This window comes from Xylocopa sonorina, chromosome 5 (assembly GCF_050948175.1).
Source record: "Xylocopa sonorina isolate GNS202 chromosome 5, iyXylSono1_principal, whole genome shotgun sequence".
NCBI classification, from domain to species: Eukaryota; Metazoa; Arthropoda; class Insecta; order Hymenoptera; family Apidae; genus Xylocopa; species Xylocopa sonorina.
The window spans coordinates 12,917,390-12,936,357 of NC_135197.1; the positions used below are offsets into that span (position 1 = coordinate 12,917,390).

Genomic DNA, 18,968 nt, shown 5'->3' on the forward strand with positions numbered 1-18,968 from the left:
CACGTATCGTGGTGGAACTCTCCGTCGAGTCCCGTTGCACGCTGATTATCTCGTAATTATACGGGGATGCTACTGTTACCATGAACATTACGACCCACCGTCCCGTTATACCACCACTATTGATTATTACGGAGTCGATCAACATTTCTGATAAATTGATACCAACGAGATGGACGCGTCTAACGTTCGCGACGACGTTTCCATGGGCAGAGACTACTCTGATCGACGGTATCCTAAATCCCCATCTTTTTTTTCGCGACTGAAAGAAGAAGCATCGACCGATCTCGAACGTCCGAGTCATCGATTAGCATGGAGGGAATAGAGAAAAAGAAGAAAAAGGACAAGGTTACGTAACACTCTGGGCAAGGACTTAATTTCTCGAGTATTAAGCTTAAAGCGAGTACCGTCGAATCACGCGGTTTCCCTGCGTTCCGCCTTATAATTCATTACGCTGGCTAACCGAAACGATTCGCGGCGATAAAAAACGCGAAGAAGGGCGGCCGGTCGTTTAACGAAGGTGGAAGCCACGGTGCGCTGGTAGTAGAGAGGAGGAGTGAGATGAGGAGGCGGAGGAGGAGGTAGAGAAAGAGGAGGAGGAGGAGGAGGAGGAGGAGGTGGTGGTGGTGGTGGTGGTGGTGGTGGTGAAGGTAGAAGCAGGGACCAGCCAGAGGATCCTTCGGAGACAATCGCAAAAATTATCCTTATGACGTGTAATGGCTGGAATTCTTTTAAGGTCCTCGGCTGCCCGCCGTCCGCTATTCTATCCGGGTCTCTTAAAGGCAAAAGGAATGCCAGTCCCGATCATAGCTCGGCTCTTTGGGGCTCCATGAAAGAGGCCCGCTGCCGACAGTTGCGGAATCTGCCCCTTCTGGCCCCTTATATCCTCCCTCCTCCTCGCCTCAGTCGACCTTAGAAGAGTTTCTCTTCTCCGACCTCCTCCTCCTCCTCCTCTCTCCGCCCCGTCAAGAATCTCCCGCTCCCGCTCCTCCTCGATCTTCCTCTTCCTACTCTTTCGCTTCCTCCCTTTTCGTCCTTCGTTCTCCTTCCCCACTGTCGTCATCTCGACTTTGCCTTCCTCTTCTTCTTCTTCTTCTTCTTCTTCTTCGTCTTCTTCTTCATCATCGTACTCTACCACTCTTCTCCTCCATCCAGTTGGTCATCGTGGGGCCTCTACTCTGCTTTCGGTTCTCTCCTCGTCATCCACCGCGTCTCGGGGCAACCGTCACTTTTTGCAAACGTCTCCGAACCCTCCTTAATCAAACCGTGCCCACCTCCGATTTATTCTTTTATACCGCCACCGCGTGTCGATCCCTCTCGACGCTGGAAACCTATTCACCGGACGCGCTCCGACTTCCGAGACGATCCCTCCTGCCGTCCTACTTCGATAGGCGACTTATCCACGCGAAAAATCCGAACCGTCCACCAGAAATTCTTCCTTCGATCCGACTCCCTTCGTCTTCTGATTCTTCTATCTCCTTTTTTTTTCTCTCTCTCTCTTTTTTCCTCGCAGTAGAACAAGCCGAAGAACGCTGATCTAATTCGATCCTACGTATCTGGCTCGCTCGATGCCGCGACACCGGGTTGCACCAGCTCGCGCCTCGTTCTCCATCGTTGTTCACAACCGAATGTTTACTCGGATCCATCTACCCAGACGCTGAGCCAACATTTCCCGCCTCGATCACGCCGCGCTATTCGACGAATCTTCTTCCCCCGTATAAAGTTTCTTTTGGAAAAACATTCCTCGAATTCCTCCCAGGGATTCTGTATCCCCGAGGTTGCGTCGACGGCCGCAAAAACAACAGAAAACTTTCCTCGAAGCGCGGAGCGGCGCGGTGGTTCGAAGGTGAAGCGCGGAGCCCCGCAAGCGCAACCGGTTGTCCCGAGCTTTGATTGAAATATGTTTATTCAGGAGCGACGTCGAGTACAATCGAAAGAGAACAGGAAGCGTTAGCTCCGATTCTGAATTGTTTATCCTGACCCGTTACCTTTCCGCTCCCCACGAGCCAGCGGCCGGCAGCCCCTCGAAAAGGATGAATCGCGTATGATCAAGAATAACATCGATTATTCCGTCGCGTCCCTTCGCGTACGTACCCTTCAGACCGAATGCTACAAAAGAAACACTTTTTAAGAGGCTGAAAATTCATCGCTCCACCCGGGCCCATCCGAGCCTCCGCCTAGCCATTGATCGATGATTATCGAACGATCCACCGAGATGATAACAATACCGATACCTTATTTCTCGAGCAGGAGCAATAAACTGTCAATGGTGCGGGGATCCGAACTGAAGACGAGGAACCTCGAAGAACCATTTCAGCTAGAGATTACACCGCCGTCACCGGTGGACGAGCGAGGTTACGCTGGTCTCGCAACGAACGCTACATACCGATGTCGAAATGGAATTAATTTGAAAAGGAACAATCAGCTCGATTGTCATTCTAAACGCGTCGACGGGTTTCCGTAAAAATGTCCCGTGGAACACTCTGAAAGGAGAATTCGTGACGGAGTTCCTCTACGAAGAATTCCAGATTAGGGATCGTTATTACGGCTGTCGTCGAACCAAAGACGAGCGTAAAATCGTGAAAGCGAACGGTCTTTCGAATTCAGAATACAGACTCTCTCTCTCTTTCTTTCTCTATTAACGAACGGGAAAAATGAATCATAGGGCTTGTTCCATTTTCAGGTGACCGACACGAACGACAACGCCCCGACGTTCCAGAGCACCGCGTACTCGTTCGACGTACCGGAGAACATGCCCAGAGGAAGTCGAATAGGACAGGTCGTCGCGACGGACGCGGACGCGGACGGAGCCAACAGCCAGCTCAGCTACACCCTCATCTCCGACTGGGCCAACGACGTCTTCTCCCTGAACCCTAGCACCGGGGTGTTCACGTTGACGGCCAGCCTCGACTACGAACAGGTACGCGTTAACGATCGACGCCGTCGATCGTACCCGGTAACGGCATTTAGAAAGCGTGTAAAAGGATTTTCAGAGGGCCATTCATAGAGCCGCGTCGCTTTCACGTTCGTCCAGGGAATGTCAAGATGCGCGTCTATTATTCGTAAATCGGTGTCCCGAACGGTGTCGTCAGAGTCACTTTCGATCCAAGAACGTGGTTACAATTAGCCTTGTCAGAGATCGGATAAAGGATGGGTGAATCTGTACAATTCGGGGGATGAAACGTTGCTCTTCAGTTCGTAACGAGCATTTTTCTCAATGGGATTCTCACGATGCAAGACGGACGCGGTTACATACGAACGCAAGGGGTTCTGTGTCGGACATTGGAAGGATAGAATCGTTGCGATACGCTTCGATCGACACGGGATACGTCGACGCGAGGGATCCAGATAGAGCGAAACGCATACGCTGCCCCGAGGCAACGATTATAACCATGAACACGCCTCTGCGTTCAGCCTCGAACGCACCTATTATATTAGCTTTCGACTAGGAGGCTACGCTAGAATTTAGGGTTTAGCGCTAACAGTCCGACAGATCGATCAACAGACGTTTCAAATGGCAGTCCGCGATGGCTACGCTTCGGAGACAAGCCATAGTTACACCAAGATCAACAGCGTACACGTTCATTTCGTCCAACAGCGTGATCGCGACGATTTCCGCTTTTAACCGATCAAAGTGCTGCTCTGCCGCGCGCGGTGGCTGCAGACACCGCTAGCGATTACACCCCATCGTGTTTATTTTACCACCTGTATATTGAAATTAATCTGACGCTAATGTCCAATACTAAATTGATTGCTGCCTAGAAAAATTCCCATGTAGCGATTGCAACATTTCCATTACCGTATTCCTATCGTCTGTGATCCTCGTACGGGTCGGACAGCTTTCGAGCCGAGTTACATATAAAGTAGTTTAAAAATTGGACGAATCCCAACGATGGCTACGCCATTGACGCATATTTTACGGTACATCGTATAATACCGTCTAATAGAGAGTTTCGGTGAGAAGCAATTGGACAAACTCGAACGCGAAGAGGCGCTGCGTAGAGAGAGGGTAGTTTATAGTAGAACCCTTCATCATCGTAATGCCCTCTCGAGATATAGGGCGGGATCGGTCTCGAACGGCCGCGAAAGCATTTCGCAGACCGGGTAGGAGAGATCGTAGCGCATCGGAAACGGAGAAACAACACGTTCCTTCCACGAAACTCGCATTAGTCCTTGCGAAATTGTTAGGTGCCGCACGTAACAGAGCCCGGTTGCAAACGGAAGAGCTCCGTCTAAACGCGAACAAAAAAGTTTCCCTTAAATCGTAGCTAGGAAACAACTGTTCCCCGAAACGACTACTTCTTTTCTCCCCCTCGCGCCAACCGATCTCTTCTATTAACCGATTATTTCTAATTACGGTATCGAGTCCCCTTACGGCACGCTCTATCCGATACGTTCTCGTTGGGTTACGATCGTTTATGCAAATTTATATCTTTATACGAAGGAACAAACTATCCGGACAGAGGATTGTTAAATATTCTAACGCGCTCGTAACCTTGAATATCCGATATAATTTTTGCATATTACACGCGTCCCGTGGCTCTCCTCGCTCTTTCACGCGAATGCGCGAGCATCGATGGTCTAGCCATTATCTAACCGGTCCGGCACTTAACCGCGGACGATCCGAAGATAGGTCTTTATCGCGGTGAATTTTATTGACTCGATAAGAAAACACTTACGTCGGATGCGCGCGCGCACAGGTGCAGCACTACATCCTGGTAGTCCAGGCGACAGACGGCGGCATCCCGGCTCTCTCCTCGACCGTTACCGTCTACTGCAACGTGGTGGACTTGAACGACAACGCGCCGATCTTCGAGGCGGGGCCACACGCGGCGGATATCGTCGAGAATACGACGATCGGCACCCCGATCCTGACCGTGGCCGCCCAGGACCTCGACTCCGGAGATAACGGCAGGGTAATTTACGCTGTCGCCGGCGGTGACGAGAACGGTGACTTTGGAGTGGCACCAAACGGCACCCTTTTCACTCGGAAGTTGCTCGACAGAGAACAGAAGCCCCTTTACAATTTGGTCCTCAGCGCCACGGATAGCCCTCTGCCACCGGCTCGCCCTTTGTCTTCCACCGTGCAGGTGAGTTCGCTCTTTCTCTCTCTCTCTCTCTTTCTCCCTCTCTGTAACAAGATCGAAGGAATTCATTTAAATGCAAACACAACGATTCGCTCGAGGATTCCTCTATATTTGTACGTAATATAAAAGTCACGGCGAGATACGAAAATTTTTTTCTTTAATTTCTACGTTGTTAGAACCAGAGGTTAAAAACGATCGAACGATCGGCTAAGTTTTGCCTTTGAAACGAGATTAGAGAATTGCGACAATGAATCAATCATGGACACCGTATGCCCGACAGGTGACCGTGGTATTGCTGGACGTGAACGACATGTCGCCAGAGTTCATATCGCCGACAAAGATTTCGATAATAGAGAACGCGCCGGGCAACACGGTGGTGATGGCCATTAAGGCCGTGGACAGGGACGAGGGACGGAACGGATACGTGGAGTATTCCCTCGAGGACACGACGCTTCCCTTCACCGTTGGCCCGGTGGATGGGCTATTGCGCGTATCTGGCTCGTTGGATCGCGAATTAAGGTCAAACTACACCTTGGAAATAACCGCGAAGGACCGCGGTGAACCACCGCGGTCGTCCTCGACGACGGTCACTGTCACGGTCCTCGACGAGAACGACAACTCGCCAGTGTTCGATCCCAGACAGTATTCAGCGACCGTTGCCGAAAACGCGAGCATCGGGGCGAGCGTGTTACAGGTCGGTGGATTTAGCTACTCATTCTCCTCTTTATTACACATCGTACAGGAACCAATGCTCGAAACAGTAAATTACATCCAAAGAAAAGCTTCGAGACGTGTCTCTATCACGTGTCGATCGATTAGAGCCCGTTGGTTCAATTTTAGGTGTCCGCGATGGATCGAGACGAGGGTGCGAACGGAAGGGTGAGATACAGTATCGCGATGGGCGACGACAACAGGGACTTTACCATTTCGGAGGACGGTGGGGTGATTCGAGTGGCGAAAAACTTGAATTTCGAGAGGAAGTCCAGGTACCATTTGACCATCAAGGGGGAGGATTGCGCCACGGAGGTAGGCGAGACGCCACGAGGTGACACCGCACAGGTTACCATCACCGTCCTCGACATAAACGACAACGCGCCGGTTTTCCTGGACTCGCCGTACTTAGCGCACGTCATGGAGAACATGGTACCGCCCGGTGGAGGGTTCGTGATACAGGTAATCGAACGCATCGATCGCAGTCACCCCGTTAGGGGGTGGAAGGTGGTCCCAGTGGTGAAAACGGAACGATCGTTCTCTTCTCGCAGGTGAAAGCGTACGACGCGGACACGCCACCGTACAACGACCAGGTGAGGTATTTCTTGAAGGAAGGCGACACGGACTTGTTCCGGATAAACGCGAGCACCGGGGACATTTTTCTCCTGCGGCCGCTCGACAGGGAACTGGTGCCGGAGTACACTCTGACGTTGGTGGCCATGGACACCGGTGAGTTATTCAACGAACACTTCGCCGATATTCCTCGAACGCGGCGTTAAAGGAGCTAATTTATAATTGGCTAAACGGAATGAAAAAGTGAAGATAAAAGGAGGTTAAATGAAAGCAGAACGGGGAGAGTAAACGTGCGCGCGCGAGTGAATAAAGGATAAAGAAATCGCGGGTAGAAGGTATTCCCAGTAGATTCTTTGGAGCGTACCTTAGGGGAACAGCTAAATAGGTATATACCTGGTAAGAACTGCACAAAGAGCGGCATTGAAAGGGTAGTCAGTGTTCTTTGGAGAGAATATTTTTCCGGCCGTCTTAGTAACCGGTCTTAGCTTCTATGTAAACTGGTTGCGAATTAGCACGGACAAAGGACTTAATTATATTGGGTTTGGCACCGGTGAAAAAAAACCGCCACGGTGAATTGAAGGACGTGCGACCAACGGGTAAAAATAAGACGAGCAAAAAGAAAGGTACCGATTCTAAAACGCTCGGTAGGCCTGGCTTCTTTCTCTCGCGAGAGAGAGACCAGAGCTCGCGCACGTTACGTACACGGCTCGCTATAAACTCATCGAACTACTTTGACAAATCTACGACACGATACTTACAAATCGTGGCTAACCCATTCCGTCGACGCAACGATCGAAATGTCACCAAATGTCAATGGGAATATAGGCGACGCGTGCCGGCTTGTACGACGACCGGGCGCCGCTCCGGCGTTCCATGCATTATCGAAACTGGGGGAGCGTTTCTATCCCGCATTCTTAATCGATAACTCCTTCGCGATTCATTTCTGCTTTCGTCCCAACGCGTGGCTTTTCCATGACTGACAAACGTTACATGGCCGAGCAACGGCAACACGGGACGGCGAAATGTCACCCTCGACGGCGAATAGACGAGACAATAGATCGATGCGCGCGATTGGTTTAAGTAATGAGCGGTAATATACAAATTGGATATAAATTTGTGGGTTGTTCGATGAGATTCTTTAAGCGGTGGGCAGTTCCTCGTAGAAATCTTTTTTTATCGTACGTTCCTCCGACGAAGCCAGTAGTCCCATTCGAGGGTGCCCCCTCGCCCCCGCCCCTTTCCGACCGGCCATCGGGGTCCCGATGGCCCAATCGGTCCCCGCCGAGGTAGACAAGCCTGCAGAGTTATGACGCGCGATTATGATAATCGCTCTCAAATGCCTTCCTCTGCCTCGACGTTGCACTCTCTTTCTCCCCACCCTCAGTTTTCTCTTCGTACCCCACCCTCCTCTTCCTTGCTTTCCTTCTCTCCCTTTTACTCTGCTTTCCCCCTCGCCGCCACCTCCGCCTTCTGATCCTCCTCGTCCTCCCCTCATCCCGCCCGGTCCCGCTTGTTGGACCTTTTTCGACCCGCTCCTCCGAGCGAAACCAAGCATCTCCCCGAGATCCTGGCTCCGACTCCGCGGCCACCGTACTCCTATTTTATTCGAACGTTATAGCTGTCGCGTGTTCGCACCACCTATGGCGCACGAGCCGTCCGTGCCCGTTCCGAAACGCCGTTGTCCCCTATACCCGGCTACGAAGTCAACCACCTTGCGCCGCGCTACGCCCATCGCGAACTTGGAAATAGGGGGGAAAGAGAAGAAAAAAAAAAAGCAACAAGGAAAGAAAGAAAGAAAGAGTTGGAGGTAACGAGGAAACGCGAGCGGGGATCGATGGTATCAAACGACTCGACATATACGTCGAAGATAGGAAGTGGACGCCGGGGCAAGAACTACCTTCGTTACCGATCCCACTGCGTTCTTATCGAAAAGTTCGCGTTCCAACGCGAGTCGAATGCAAAAAGAGGGGTTGCTGGTGGTGGGAGGGAAAAAAAGGCGTGCGTCGCTTCTTCGTGTCCTCATCAATTAAGCGGACGAGTAAGGAGAATACGCTACTAGTGTAAGCCAGTATATTTCTGCCGGATTGCCCACCAGGGGAACACCGCCTATGGTGGACCACACCATTGTGCTTTGCAATTGTTGTGCCTGTAACCCTCCCCGTGAGAGGTCCGCGTGATTGAACGATATACGCTTATAGAGGCGCGTGGCCCAGGGCCACGCCAACGCGTACAATGTACCTGCTGCAGTCGGAGAAATCGGGTCCGTCCTTCCCCCCTCTACCCCCAGAGAATAATGGCCTGTTTTAGGCGGCGCAATTAACTCGACGGTACCACGGCCGTCTGATACTTTGCGAAATCGTAATTTGTCTTCTTTAACGTTTCGCGATCGAATCGTTCGAACTTTATCACGATCGCCATTAAAACGTTGATAAAAAAACGCATCGCCCGCGATCTGGTACCCTGGAAACAATTCGGGACGTTCCTCTTTGCCAGATGCCGATCTGACAGAAAAAAAAAACACAGCGTATACATTTCCTTTTCTCTTCGAGCAAACGGGAAATGCATTTTTTCGCGTTTGAGGTCACATTGTTTATACACCTGAATCGGCAAAATGTATTCGCGTAATCATAGAACGATCAATCTACGATTACCGAACCTGTTCTACAGGTTCTCCGCCGTTGACTGGATCGGGCATCGTTAGTATCGTCGTGCTCGATGTCAACGATCACATTCCGGAATTCACCAGGCAGGAGTACAAGGCGACGGTTACCGAAAATTCGGCTTCCGGAACCTGGGTGACTAAACCGCATGCCACGGACAAGGACGAGGGCCTTAACGCGAGGATCAGGTGAGTTGACCCCTTCGCGACCAGCTCTCCGAGAAGCTAACAGCCGATGTTTTAAACGGAACCCTGAATCCTCTCGTGCAGATATAGCTTACTGGGCGAATACTCGGAACGTTTCACCGCGAACTCCGAAACCGGCGAGGTGTTCACCGCGGTGCCCTTGGATCGCGAGCAGACCGCTGTCTACCATTTGACGCTGGTCGCCCAAGATTCGAGCCCCACGGAACCGCAAGCCTCCGCCGTCAATCTGACGATCCTCGTCAAGGACGTGAACGACAATGCCCCGAAATTTTCTAGTCCAAGATACACAGCCTACGTGCCAGGTGCAACCAAACCAGGTAAACGATTCGCTTGAAACGCAACAGAGAGAGAGAGAGAGAGAAAGAGAGAGAGAGTACAGCCCCCCCCCTACACCCTTCTCGAATTCCAATTAATCGTAAAACGGTAAAGAGAATGTAATTGTTGGAAATCCGTAACCCTCCCGTAGCCATCCTTCGAAGAACCGCGTACACGAGTCCGTACGCGTTAAGTAACACCTGAATAACAGAGATCCGTAAACCTAACGTGGATCGTGCGCAACGTCGCTAAACGCACTGTTTCCTTTAAAGGGGACTTCGTGTTCGGCGCGAAAGCGGTGGACGACGACGACGGAGAGAATTCCCGGATCGTGTATCGTCTCCAGGGAATCGACGCGGATAAGTTCGTGATCGATTCGAACAGCGGTGTGATAAGAGCGACGCAGGAATTGGCCAATGACGAAACCACCTACCAATTGCAAATACAGGCGTCCGATTGCGGCGTGAAACCGCAATCGGTCACCGCCGATTTGGTGATACATCTCTGGGAGAGGCAGCTGTTCCCCAGCTTTCGTTCGACGATCGGCACCAGGTTCACGCTACCGGAGGACGTGCCCGAGGGCCGCGTGATCGCTAAATTAAGCGCCACCACGCCGAAAATCGGAGCCACCAGCAATCTCGTTTACGGAATGGCCGGTGGAAATGTCGGGGACGCGCTCAAGATCGATCCTCACACCGGAGAGGTCTGTATCAGTACCAATGCGCTCGATACGTAACGGTCTAGATATAAATCCGTGTTTAACGGTTGTGAGAAATGCAGATCGATACGAAACGTTGCGTTGCAACGATTCGAAATTTGCCAAGTTCCAAGACGATCGTTCCCAACGATCGTGCTCGACGATAGTGTAAAACGGTCGATCGTTTCGTTTAGGTGTTGGTCGCGTCCGGGTTCGATTACGAAACGGCGCCGTTCTACGAAGCCTGGGTCGAGGTTCGTGATTCGGACACCCCGGCTCTGAGGAGCGTTGTGCAACTGCTGGTGAACGTTACGGACGCGAACGACAACGCGCCGATAATGGAGGCGTCCATTTACAACGCCACGGTGCCCGAGGACGAGTACCCGCCGCTGTTCGTAAGCAAAGTCTCGGCGAGGGATCGCGACTCCGGGGAGAACGGGCAGGTGTCCTATTACCTGGTGAACGATTTCACCGAGACTTTCGTCATCGATACCGATACCGGGGAGATCAGCACGAACGCGAAGTTGGATCGTGAGGAGGTGAGTATCCTATGAAATTAATCAGGAATTCGCGATCTCGACTCGGAACTGGCCGAAAGGGAACGGATAACGATTGTTGGCTCGCGTTAGATCGCTTCTTACGAGCTGATCGTGGAGGCTCGGGACCACGGGCAACCGTCGCTGACCGGCACGGCCACTGTGTTGCTCACCGTGCTCGACAAGAACGACAACCCGCCGCAGTTCACGCGGTTGTTCAGCGTGAACGTGACGGAGAACGCGGAAATCGGCACGTTCGTCATAAGGATCACCAGCAGCGATCCGGATATCGGGCAAAACGCTAACGTGATGTACAGATTCACCGATAATCCCGGCAAGAAGTTCTCTATGGACGCGCTCAGCGGTAACGTGACCGTGGATGGGGAATTGGACAGAGAGGAGCAGGACGAGTATTTGCTGAAGGTTCGCGCGAGCATACAATTCTATTTTTTTTTAATATTCCAATACTAAAAGCCTAATGTTTAATGTAAACTTCTCACGAATATATTTCAAGCAATTAATAAGTGATTCCACTCCTAGTTGGTAGCCGAGGACGGTGCTTGGCAGTCGGCAACAGCCCTGACAATAACCATCCAAGACCAGAACGACAACCCCCCGGAATTCGACGAGGACTCCTACCACTTCCACTTCCCGGAGCTGCAACCACCTGTTGCGCACGTTGGTCAAGTTACCGCGATCGATCGCGACAAACAGGGTCCGAATTCCGTGATATCTTACAGCCTGTTGCAACCCTCCGACCTGTTCACCGTCGACCCTGCCACTGGCGACGTGTTCAGCAAGAAAACACTCAAGTACAAGCACACCCATCGCCCCTCGTCGCCGGAGAACCTGTACTCCCTCACTGTGATAGCCACGGACAATGGAAAACCGCCGCTATCGTCGAAAACGGTTGTCTACGTGAGCGTAGTGGACGCCAACAACAACGCCCCGAGATTCGAGCAAAGATCGTACCTCTATCCGGTGCCTGAGAACTACGGTGTCGGTAAGAAGGTGGTGCAACTGGTCGCGAAGGACGACGCTGACTTTGGAGTGAACGCGGAGATCAGTTACTTCTTGGCGAACGTGAACGGCACCGAGTACTTCTCCATCGACGAGAAATCTGGATGGGTGTACGTGCAGAACAGCTTGTCCGTCGTACGGGTGGGCACGACCTTCTCGTTGAGGGCTCGAGCGATCGACAAGGGTGTACCGCCGCAGAAGGACGAGGTTCCGTTGACTTTGGTGATATCAGGAGAGAATAGACACGCGCCTACGTTCGCCGCTGTTAGCTATCAAGTCAGAGTGCCGGAGAACGAACCGGTGAACACGACCATCCTGACGGTCAGCGCTACGGACGGCGACGATGGACCGAACGGAATGATCAGATACAAGATATCCGCTGGAAACGAAAGGAACGAGTTCTTCGTTCATTCTATCACTGGCGCGGTGACCATACTCGAGCCTTTGGATTACGATCTGGTGCAAGAGTACAGGCTGAACATCACCGCGACGGATCTGGGGTTCGAGCCGAAGCAAGCTGTTGCCACGTTGACGGTGAACGTCTCCGACATCAACGATAATCCACCGACGTTCAATCAAAGCGTCTACGAAGCGTATCTGCCTGAGAATTCTCCGCCAAATAGCTTCGTCTATAAGGTACCAAACACTCCTCCTATCCCTCGTGTCTTCGAAACGACGCAAATTTCATTATTCACCCTATGACAATCTTTGATTCCAGGTCATCGCTCGTGACATCGACTCCCCAAAGTATGCTGTGGTGCAATACAAAATACTTGGCGGTTCGGGTAAGGACCACTTTCGCATTCGCGAAGACACAGGCGAGGTGACATCGTTGATCAGTTTCGACTACGAGGAAGCGAACGAGTACACCTTGGACATAGTCGCGGCCAATCCAGATTCCAACCCACAGATGGTGGGCTTCACGACGGTCATCGTGTACATCACAGGCGTGAACGAGTACTATCCCAAGTTCATCCAGCCAGTGTTTCATATGGATGTGTCGGAAAGTGCAGAGGTTGGGACTTCCGTGGGCCTGGTCCAGGCGACGGATCAAGACGCGGGTGAAGATGGTAGGGTCTACTACCTTTTCGTCGGCTCCTCGAACGACCGTGGCTTCTCGATTGGCTCCGAGACGGGGATAATTCGAGTGTCGCGCAGACTGGACCGCGAGACCCAGAACAGAGTGGTGTTGACTGTGATGACGAAGAACGGTGGTGGTATTCGTGGCAACGACACGGACGAGGCGCAAGTGATCGTCTCGATTCAGGATGGTAACGACCCGCCAGAGTTCCTCCAGAGCACCTACGACGCGACTGTGTCGGAGGGTGCGGCACACGGGACGCGAGTGATGACTGTCAGGGCAGTGGACAAGGACATAAAGCCGCAGAACAATCAATTCTCTTACTCGATCATCAGTGGAAATATTGGGCAAGCGTTTAAGGTCGATCCTCAGACTGGAGACATAGAAACCGCGAAGCAATTGGATCGAGAAACGATCCCGGTTTACGACTTGACGATTGGCGCGATCGACACTGGGTCACCGCCACAAACTGGCACCGCGGCTGTTCATATCGAGCTTTTGGACATCAACGACAACGGTCCCATCTTTGATCCACCAGAGGTGGTTGGTTACGTGAACGAGAACGAGCCAGCTGGGACGATTGTGATGACACTGAGCGCTACCGATCCTGACTTACCACCGAATGGAGCACCGTTCACGTACAAACTGGTTGGCGGAAGACAAAGTGATATGGTTACGCTGGATAAACACACCGGGGTGCTGAAGACCACGAGGAGTTTGGATAGAGAAGTTATGCCTCAATTGGACCTTGTGGTACGTATACAAGTGTAGATTGTAAAGGGTAATTTAAAAGATAGTTTGTACCAGACGATTGATTCGACTTTATTTTTGCAGATCGAAGTGGAGGACTCTGGAATACCACGAATGAGGAGCGAGCACACGATAACTGTGATCGTTACGGACCAAAACGATAGCCCATCGTCACCCAGATCGGTTCACGTGATAGTTCACTCCTTCAACGAGCAGATTCCACTGGGAAAGATCGCTGACGTGCATCCTAACGACCCGGATGTTACTGGCAGTTACTCCTGCAAGATACTTCAAGGATCGAATCCAAAGATTCTCAGCATTCCTACAGCCTGCGACCTTCATACGAAGAAGATAACTCCAGGTTTGTTAATCGACGATACTCAAACGAATAAGACGAATGAAATTACGAATCGATGAGACATAAATGATGAATAAATTTCTGTTCCTCAGGAGTTGGATACTCGCTAAGCGTGTCTGGCAACGATGGCCGTCATCCTAACGTCGTGTCCAAAGTCACCGTCGAATTCCTCGTTTTCACAAACAGCACGATCGAGAACAGCGTGACGCTACAAGTGTCGAAGCTGAGCGCGAGAGATTTTTTAAGCCAGTACTACCGCGCCTTACTGGACCTCTTGCAAGAAGAAATCGACGTCGGTGACAACCTAAAGATCTTCAGCCTCGGAGAGAACGGGCCCGATTTGAACATTCACATAGCAGTGGAATCGCCGCAAGGTATTTCAGCTGCGCCACCCTTTAAATCCACACGGGACAAATTGCAAAATAAATTGAAAATTGTAAATCTAATTATCTGTATCCATTTCACAGGGTACCGCAGCAAGTACGAAGTAACTGAACTACTGAACCGCAATCGAGACAAGATCCGAGCGCTCCTCGACGCGACCACCTTCACCATCGGTTATTCACCGTGCAAACACATACCCTGCGAGAATGGTGGCTCTTGCAGCGACAAGCTGGTCATCTACGACGACGCGAGGATCACAGACAGTCAAGCATTGATCCTCACGTCGCCGAGGATGATGCACGAAATGACCTGCAAGTGTCGCGACGGTTTCACCGGCGACAGATGCGAGAGGAGGCAGGATCCTTGCTCGCCAAACCCTTGCTTGCTGGTAAACGATCCTACCAACTATCTATACCCAACTTTAATCTCAACCTCTATCTCTGCGCTGCGTTCAAAAAGTATAAACGATCGCTTGTTCCCAGGGAGGACAATGTCGGCGAATGGGATACGACTTCATGTGCACTTGTCCCATCGATCGCGATGGCAAGCTGTGCGAATTGGAACGAGGCGATGCTTGCGCGAGTAATCCGTGCAGAAACGGTGGATCGTGCAGGAAGAGCCCTGATAGCTTCAGTTTCTTCTGCCTGTGTCGGGCTGGCTACCGAGGGAACCACTGCGAGGCTGTCACGGACTCCTGCAGACCGAATCCTTGTCTGTACGGAGGTTTGTGCGTAGGAGAGAAACCTGGGTGAGTTTCCTGATCGACCACTTGAGGAGCAACGAAGATTCGATGACGTTTAATGTCTGATTTGCATATTCAGGTACAGATGCAGCTGTCCAGAGGGTCGTTACGGAAGACACTGCGAACGATCCACGTTTGGATTCGAAGAGTTATCGTACATGGCTTTCCCGGCTCTGGACTCGAACACGAACGACATAACCATGGTGTTCGCCACCACGAAACCGGACGCGTTGCTGCTGTACAACTACGCGCCACAAACTGGTGGCCGTTCCGATTTCGTGGTGCTGGAATTGGTGAACGGACGCGTCGTGTTCTCATATGGAGGCGCGAGGAGTGCCATCACCTCGATCACGATTAAAACGGAGAGCTCTGTGGCTGATGGAGAGTGGAGGAAAGTGACGGCTACCAGAAATGGACGAGTCGTGTCTCTGAGCGTGTCTATGTGTAGAGAGCACGGCGATATTTGCGACGATTGCAGACCAGGCGATGGCACTTGCTACGCGGACGACGTGGGGCCGACTGGGTTAGCATCATATAATTATCCTTTTATTTTTTAACTCGTTTATCAAGATTACGTCTCTAAATCGACGATCGTTTTTCGCAGAACTCTGAACTTCAACAATAACCCGCTTCTGGTCGGAGGACTCGAGAACGCGGACCCAGTACTCGAGAGACCGGGCCAGGTGCACTCGGACGATTTCGTGGGGTGTGTTCATTCTGTCTCCATAAACGGAAGAGCGTTGAACCTGTCGAATCCATTGGCATCGCGTGGCGTCAAGTTCACGTGCATCAGATCGAAGAAGAACCCCTGTCTGAAGGACGGGAAGGAGTCTACCTCCGTATGCGGAGGTAACGCCAAGTGTTACGACAAGTGGCATCAAGTAACCTGCCAGTGCGGATCGCTGACCGCCCCTAATTGCGAAGGAGCACTCGAACCGGTCACTTTGACCGAGGGTGGATACGTTGAATACAAAGTATGGTCGCTCTGTCCACCGTCTTTGTGGAAAATCAACCGAGAGACTAACAAACTTTTTATCGTTCAGATTTCGGAGAAGCATAGAAGAATGCAGCTGCTCGAGTATCTCTATGGAGGGTCAACGGAGTGGCACAAGAACCGAGCGAAACGAACCATCATAGAGGACACGAGTTTCATGAACAACCCATCACCGTACAAAACTATAGGATTAATGTTCAGAACGGTCAAGCCTGACGGTATTCTCATCTACGCTGCGACCAACAAGCACTTCACATCCGTGGAGGTAAGAATCTACCCTGATCTCGAACGATTATCGTCGATCTTCCTCTCGAATAATCGATACGTTGTATTACAGTTACGCAATGGCCAATTATTTTACGCGTCCTTGCTCGGATCGCCCGTGAACATGTCCGCGAACATCGACGGAGGGCTGGCGGACGGCCGCTGGCACAACCTGACTCTGCATTCCTACTTCCGAGGGCTGAGATTGTTCATCGACGGCGTTCAAACCGGGGAGGAACTCGACTCCGCCAGTGTTCACGACTTTCTGGACCCGTACCTGACCGTCCTATCGATCGGCGGGGTTAGCCAAGACCTCTACTACGCTCAGAGCGCTGGCGCCAAGAGTTTCGAGGGTTGTTTGGCCAACTTCACCATCAACAACGAGATCCAACCGTTCAACGGTTCCGGGTCGATCTTCAAGGAGGTGTTGTACCACGGTAAAATCAGTACCGGATGCAGAGGACTGATTGGAATAAGCGCCACGGCTACAGCTGATCCGCTGAGCATAGGGATCACCCTGGTTATAGTCTTCTTCGTCATCCTGCTGATCGCTATCCTAGTCAGCTTCATTGTTTTCCGTCTGAGACGGCAGAACAAGGAGAAGTCCGCGCCATCGGTGGTAAACAAGAACACAAACTCTATAATGACCGGTAATCCGCTGGTTGGCGCGGGAAACGACAATCTAATGTCTCGCCACGAGAACACATACATCTCGGACACGTCCGACCTACGAGGAGTGGGCCACATGGGCCCAGAATTGATCTCGAAGAAGTACAAGGAGCGTGAAATAAACGCGACCACCGAACACCGTCCGCAGAGGCCAGATATAATCGAGAGAGAAGTGACCAAGTCGCCGCCCATCAGGGACGAGCATCCACCATTGCCACCACCCGCGCAAACTTCTCTGCACTCCCACGAGCACAACCCAGAGCCTGACATGCCCGAGCACTACGATCTGGAGAACGCGAGCTCTATCGCGCCCAGTGACATCGATATCGTCTATCACTACAAAGGTTATCGCGATGGTATGCGCAAGTACAAAGCCACACCTCCGCCTATCAATAATTACGCCAACCACCACAAGCACACGGGCCAACAGCACAGACACACCGGCCCGTTTCCACCGCGAGCCTTGCCACCGCCCAATGTCAGTCAACCGCCTGGACCGACTCAGAAACTGCTGCAAAGCACACCACTGGCCAGGCTATCGCCCAGTAGCGAACTATCCGCGCAGCAGCCGAGAATACTGACGCTGCACGATATCAGCGGCAAACCGCTGCAAAGCGCTCTTCTAGCGACCACGTCCTCGTCCGGTGGAGTAGGCAAGGACGCGTTGAACTCGAACAGCGAAAGGAGCCTAAATTCACCGATCATGAGCCAACTGTCCGGATCGACGGCCAGTCGGAAAGCGCCTCAGTCGAACAACGAGAACTCCGTGAACAACGTCTCCTCAGGACCGATGGGTTTGACCGCGGAAGAGATCGAAAGATTGAACTCAAGACCGAGAACCTCGAGCCTCGTGTCGACCCTGGACGCGGTTAGTTCCTCGAGCGAGGCGCGTGGACCACCCACGCACGGTCCTCTTCATCTTCACAGAAGGCACACGCCGCCAGTCGAGAGACTCGAACGAAGGAACTCGTCGACTACTGACGAGAGCGGCAACGACAGCTTCACTTGCTCCGAATACGACAACACCTCGCTGGTGGGCGACAAACGATCGGACAACCCGTTCGCGAAGCAGGACGACGAGGAAGTGAACCAGCGCAGCAACGAGTCCTCGCAGACGACGAAGCCACCGTTGCCGCCCAACGTAAACTACGACGGATTCGACAGTTCGTTCCGCGGATCTCTCAGCACGTTGGTGGCCTCCGACGACGACCTGTCGACGCACATGGGCGGTCTGTACAGGCCGTCGAACAGCGGCTCACCGTCTACAACTACGACCGCGTTGAGCTGGGATTACCTGTTGAATTGGGGACTGAACTTTGACAATTTGGTCGGGGTGTTCATCGACATCGCCGAGCTACCAGACAGTGCCAATCGTGTTCCAAGTACGCTTAGACTGCCGGCTAGTATGCCCAAGCCATCCGAGGAATACGTGTGAGGACCGTTTCACCGTCAGACGACGATCGCTAGATCAATTCCTAAAGCGAGTGACTACGTTCTTTTTGTTTTCTTTTTTTTTCTTCTTCTTCTTCTTCACGTTCGAGGAAATGCTCAACGTAAATGCGCATGGATAACCAAAACACCACCACGTGTGGAATACGCTTTAATCGCCGATTACGTAGGCCATAATGAAATTAACCGGGAACACGAACGATGAAAATGGACGCTTCTAGGTTCGTAAGCAATCGCTGTTGCGCTCTCCTCTCGCGCCGACGATTCAAGATCGGTGTTGATCCGAGAGTGTGACCATCGTCTTGCCATATAAGATAGGAGGATCTTTTAATTATTTCACGACACGTTAAAGAGAACTCTCTGTGCGCGTCGTGTCGTACTGAAAAAAAAAATTGTGAATTTGTAAATAATCCGCGATCTTTCCAAGCGGGAGACATTTCGCCGTTAGAAATCTAGGAATCATAGCGAATCATCG

General features: G+C 51.9%; 1 protein-coding gene across 1 annotated transcript in view; it reads left to right on the forward strand.

Annotated features, from left to right (window-relative positions):
- Ft (cadherin-related tumor suppressor fat) overlaps window positions 1–18,504 on the forward strand; it is a 67,480-nt gene extending 48,976 nt beyond the window's left edge. The window contains 20 exon segments of the mRNA XM_076895871.1: window positions 2,681–2,917; window positions 4,698–5,130; window positions 5,297–5,778; window positions 5,925–6,257; window positions 6,347–6,524; window positions 9,036–9,216; window positions 9,298–9,551; window positions 9,822–10,252; window positions 10,441–10,785; window positions 10,876–11,205; window positions 11,323–12,438; window positions 12,521–13,636; window positions 13,718–13,994; window positions 14,084–14,365; window positions 14,459–14,763; window positions 14,858–15,123; window positions 15,197–15,640; window positions 15,722–16,091; window positions 16,161–16,376; window positions 16,449–18,504. Coding sequence (XP_076751986.1) covers window positions 2,681–2,917; window positions 4,698–5,130; window positions 5,297–5,778; window positions 5,925–6,257; window positions 6,347–6,524; window positions 9,036–9,216; window positions 9,298–9,551; window positions 9,822–10,252; window positions 10,441–10,785; window positions 10,876–11,205; window positions 11,323–12,438; window positions 12,521–13,636; window positions 13,718–13,994; window positions 14,084–14,365; window positions 14,459–14,763; window positions 14,858–15,123; window positions 15,197–15,640; window positions 15,722–16,091; window positions 16,161–16,376; window positions 16,449–18,479 — 9,627 coding nt within the window. The 3' untranslated portion in view covers window positions 18,480–18,504.
- Window positions 18,505–18,968: the final 464 nt, after the last annotated feature.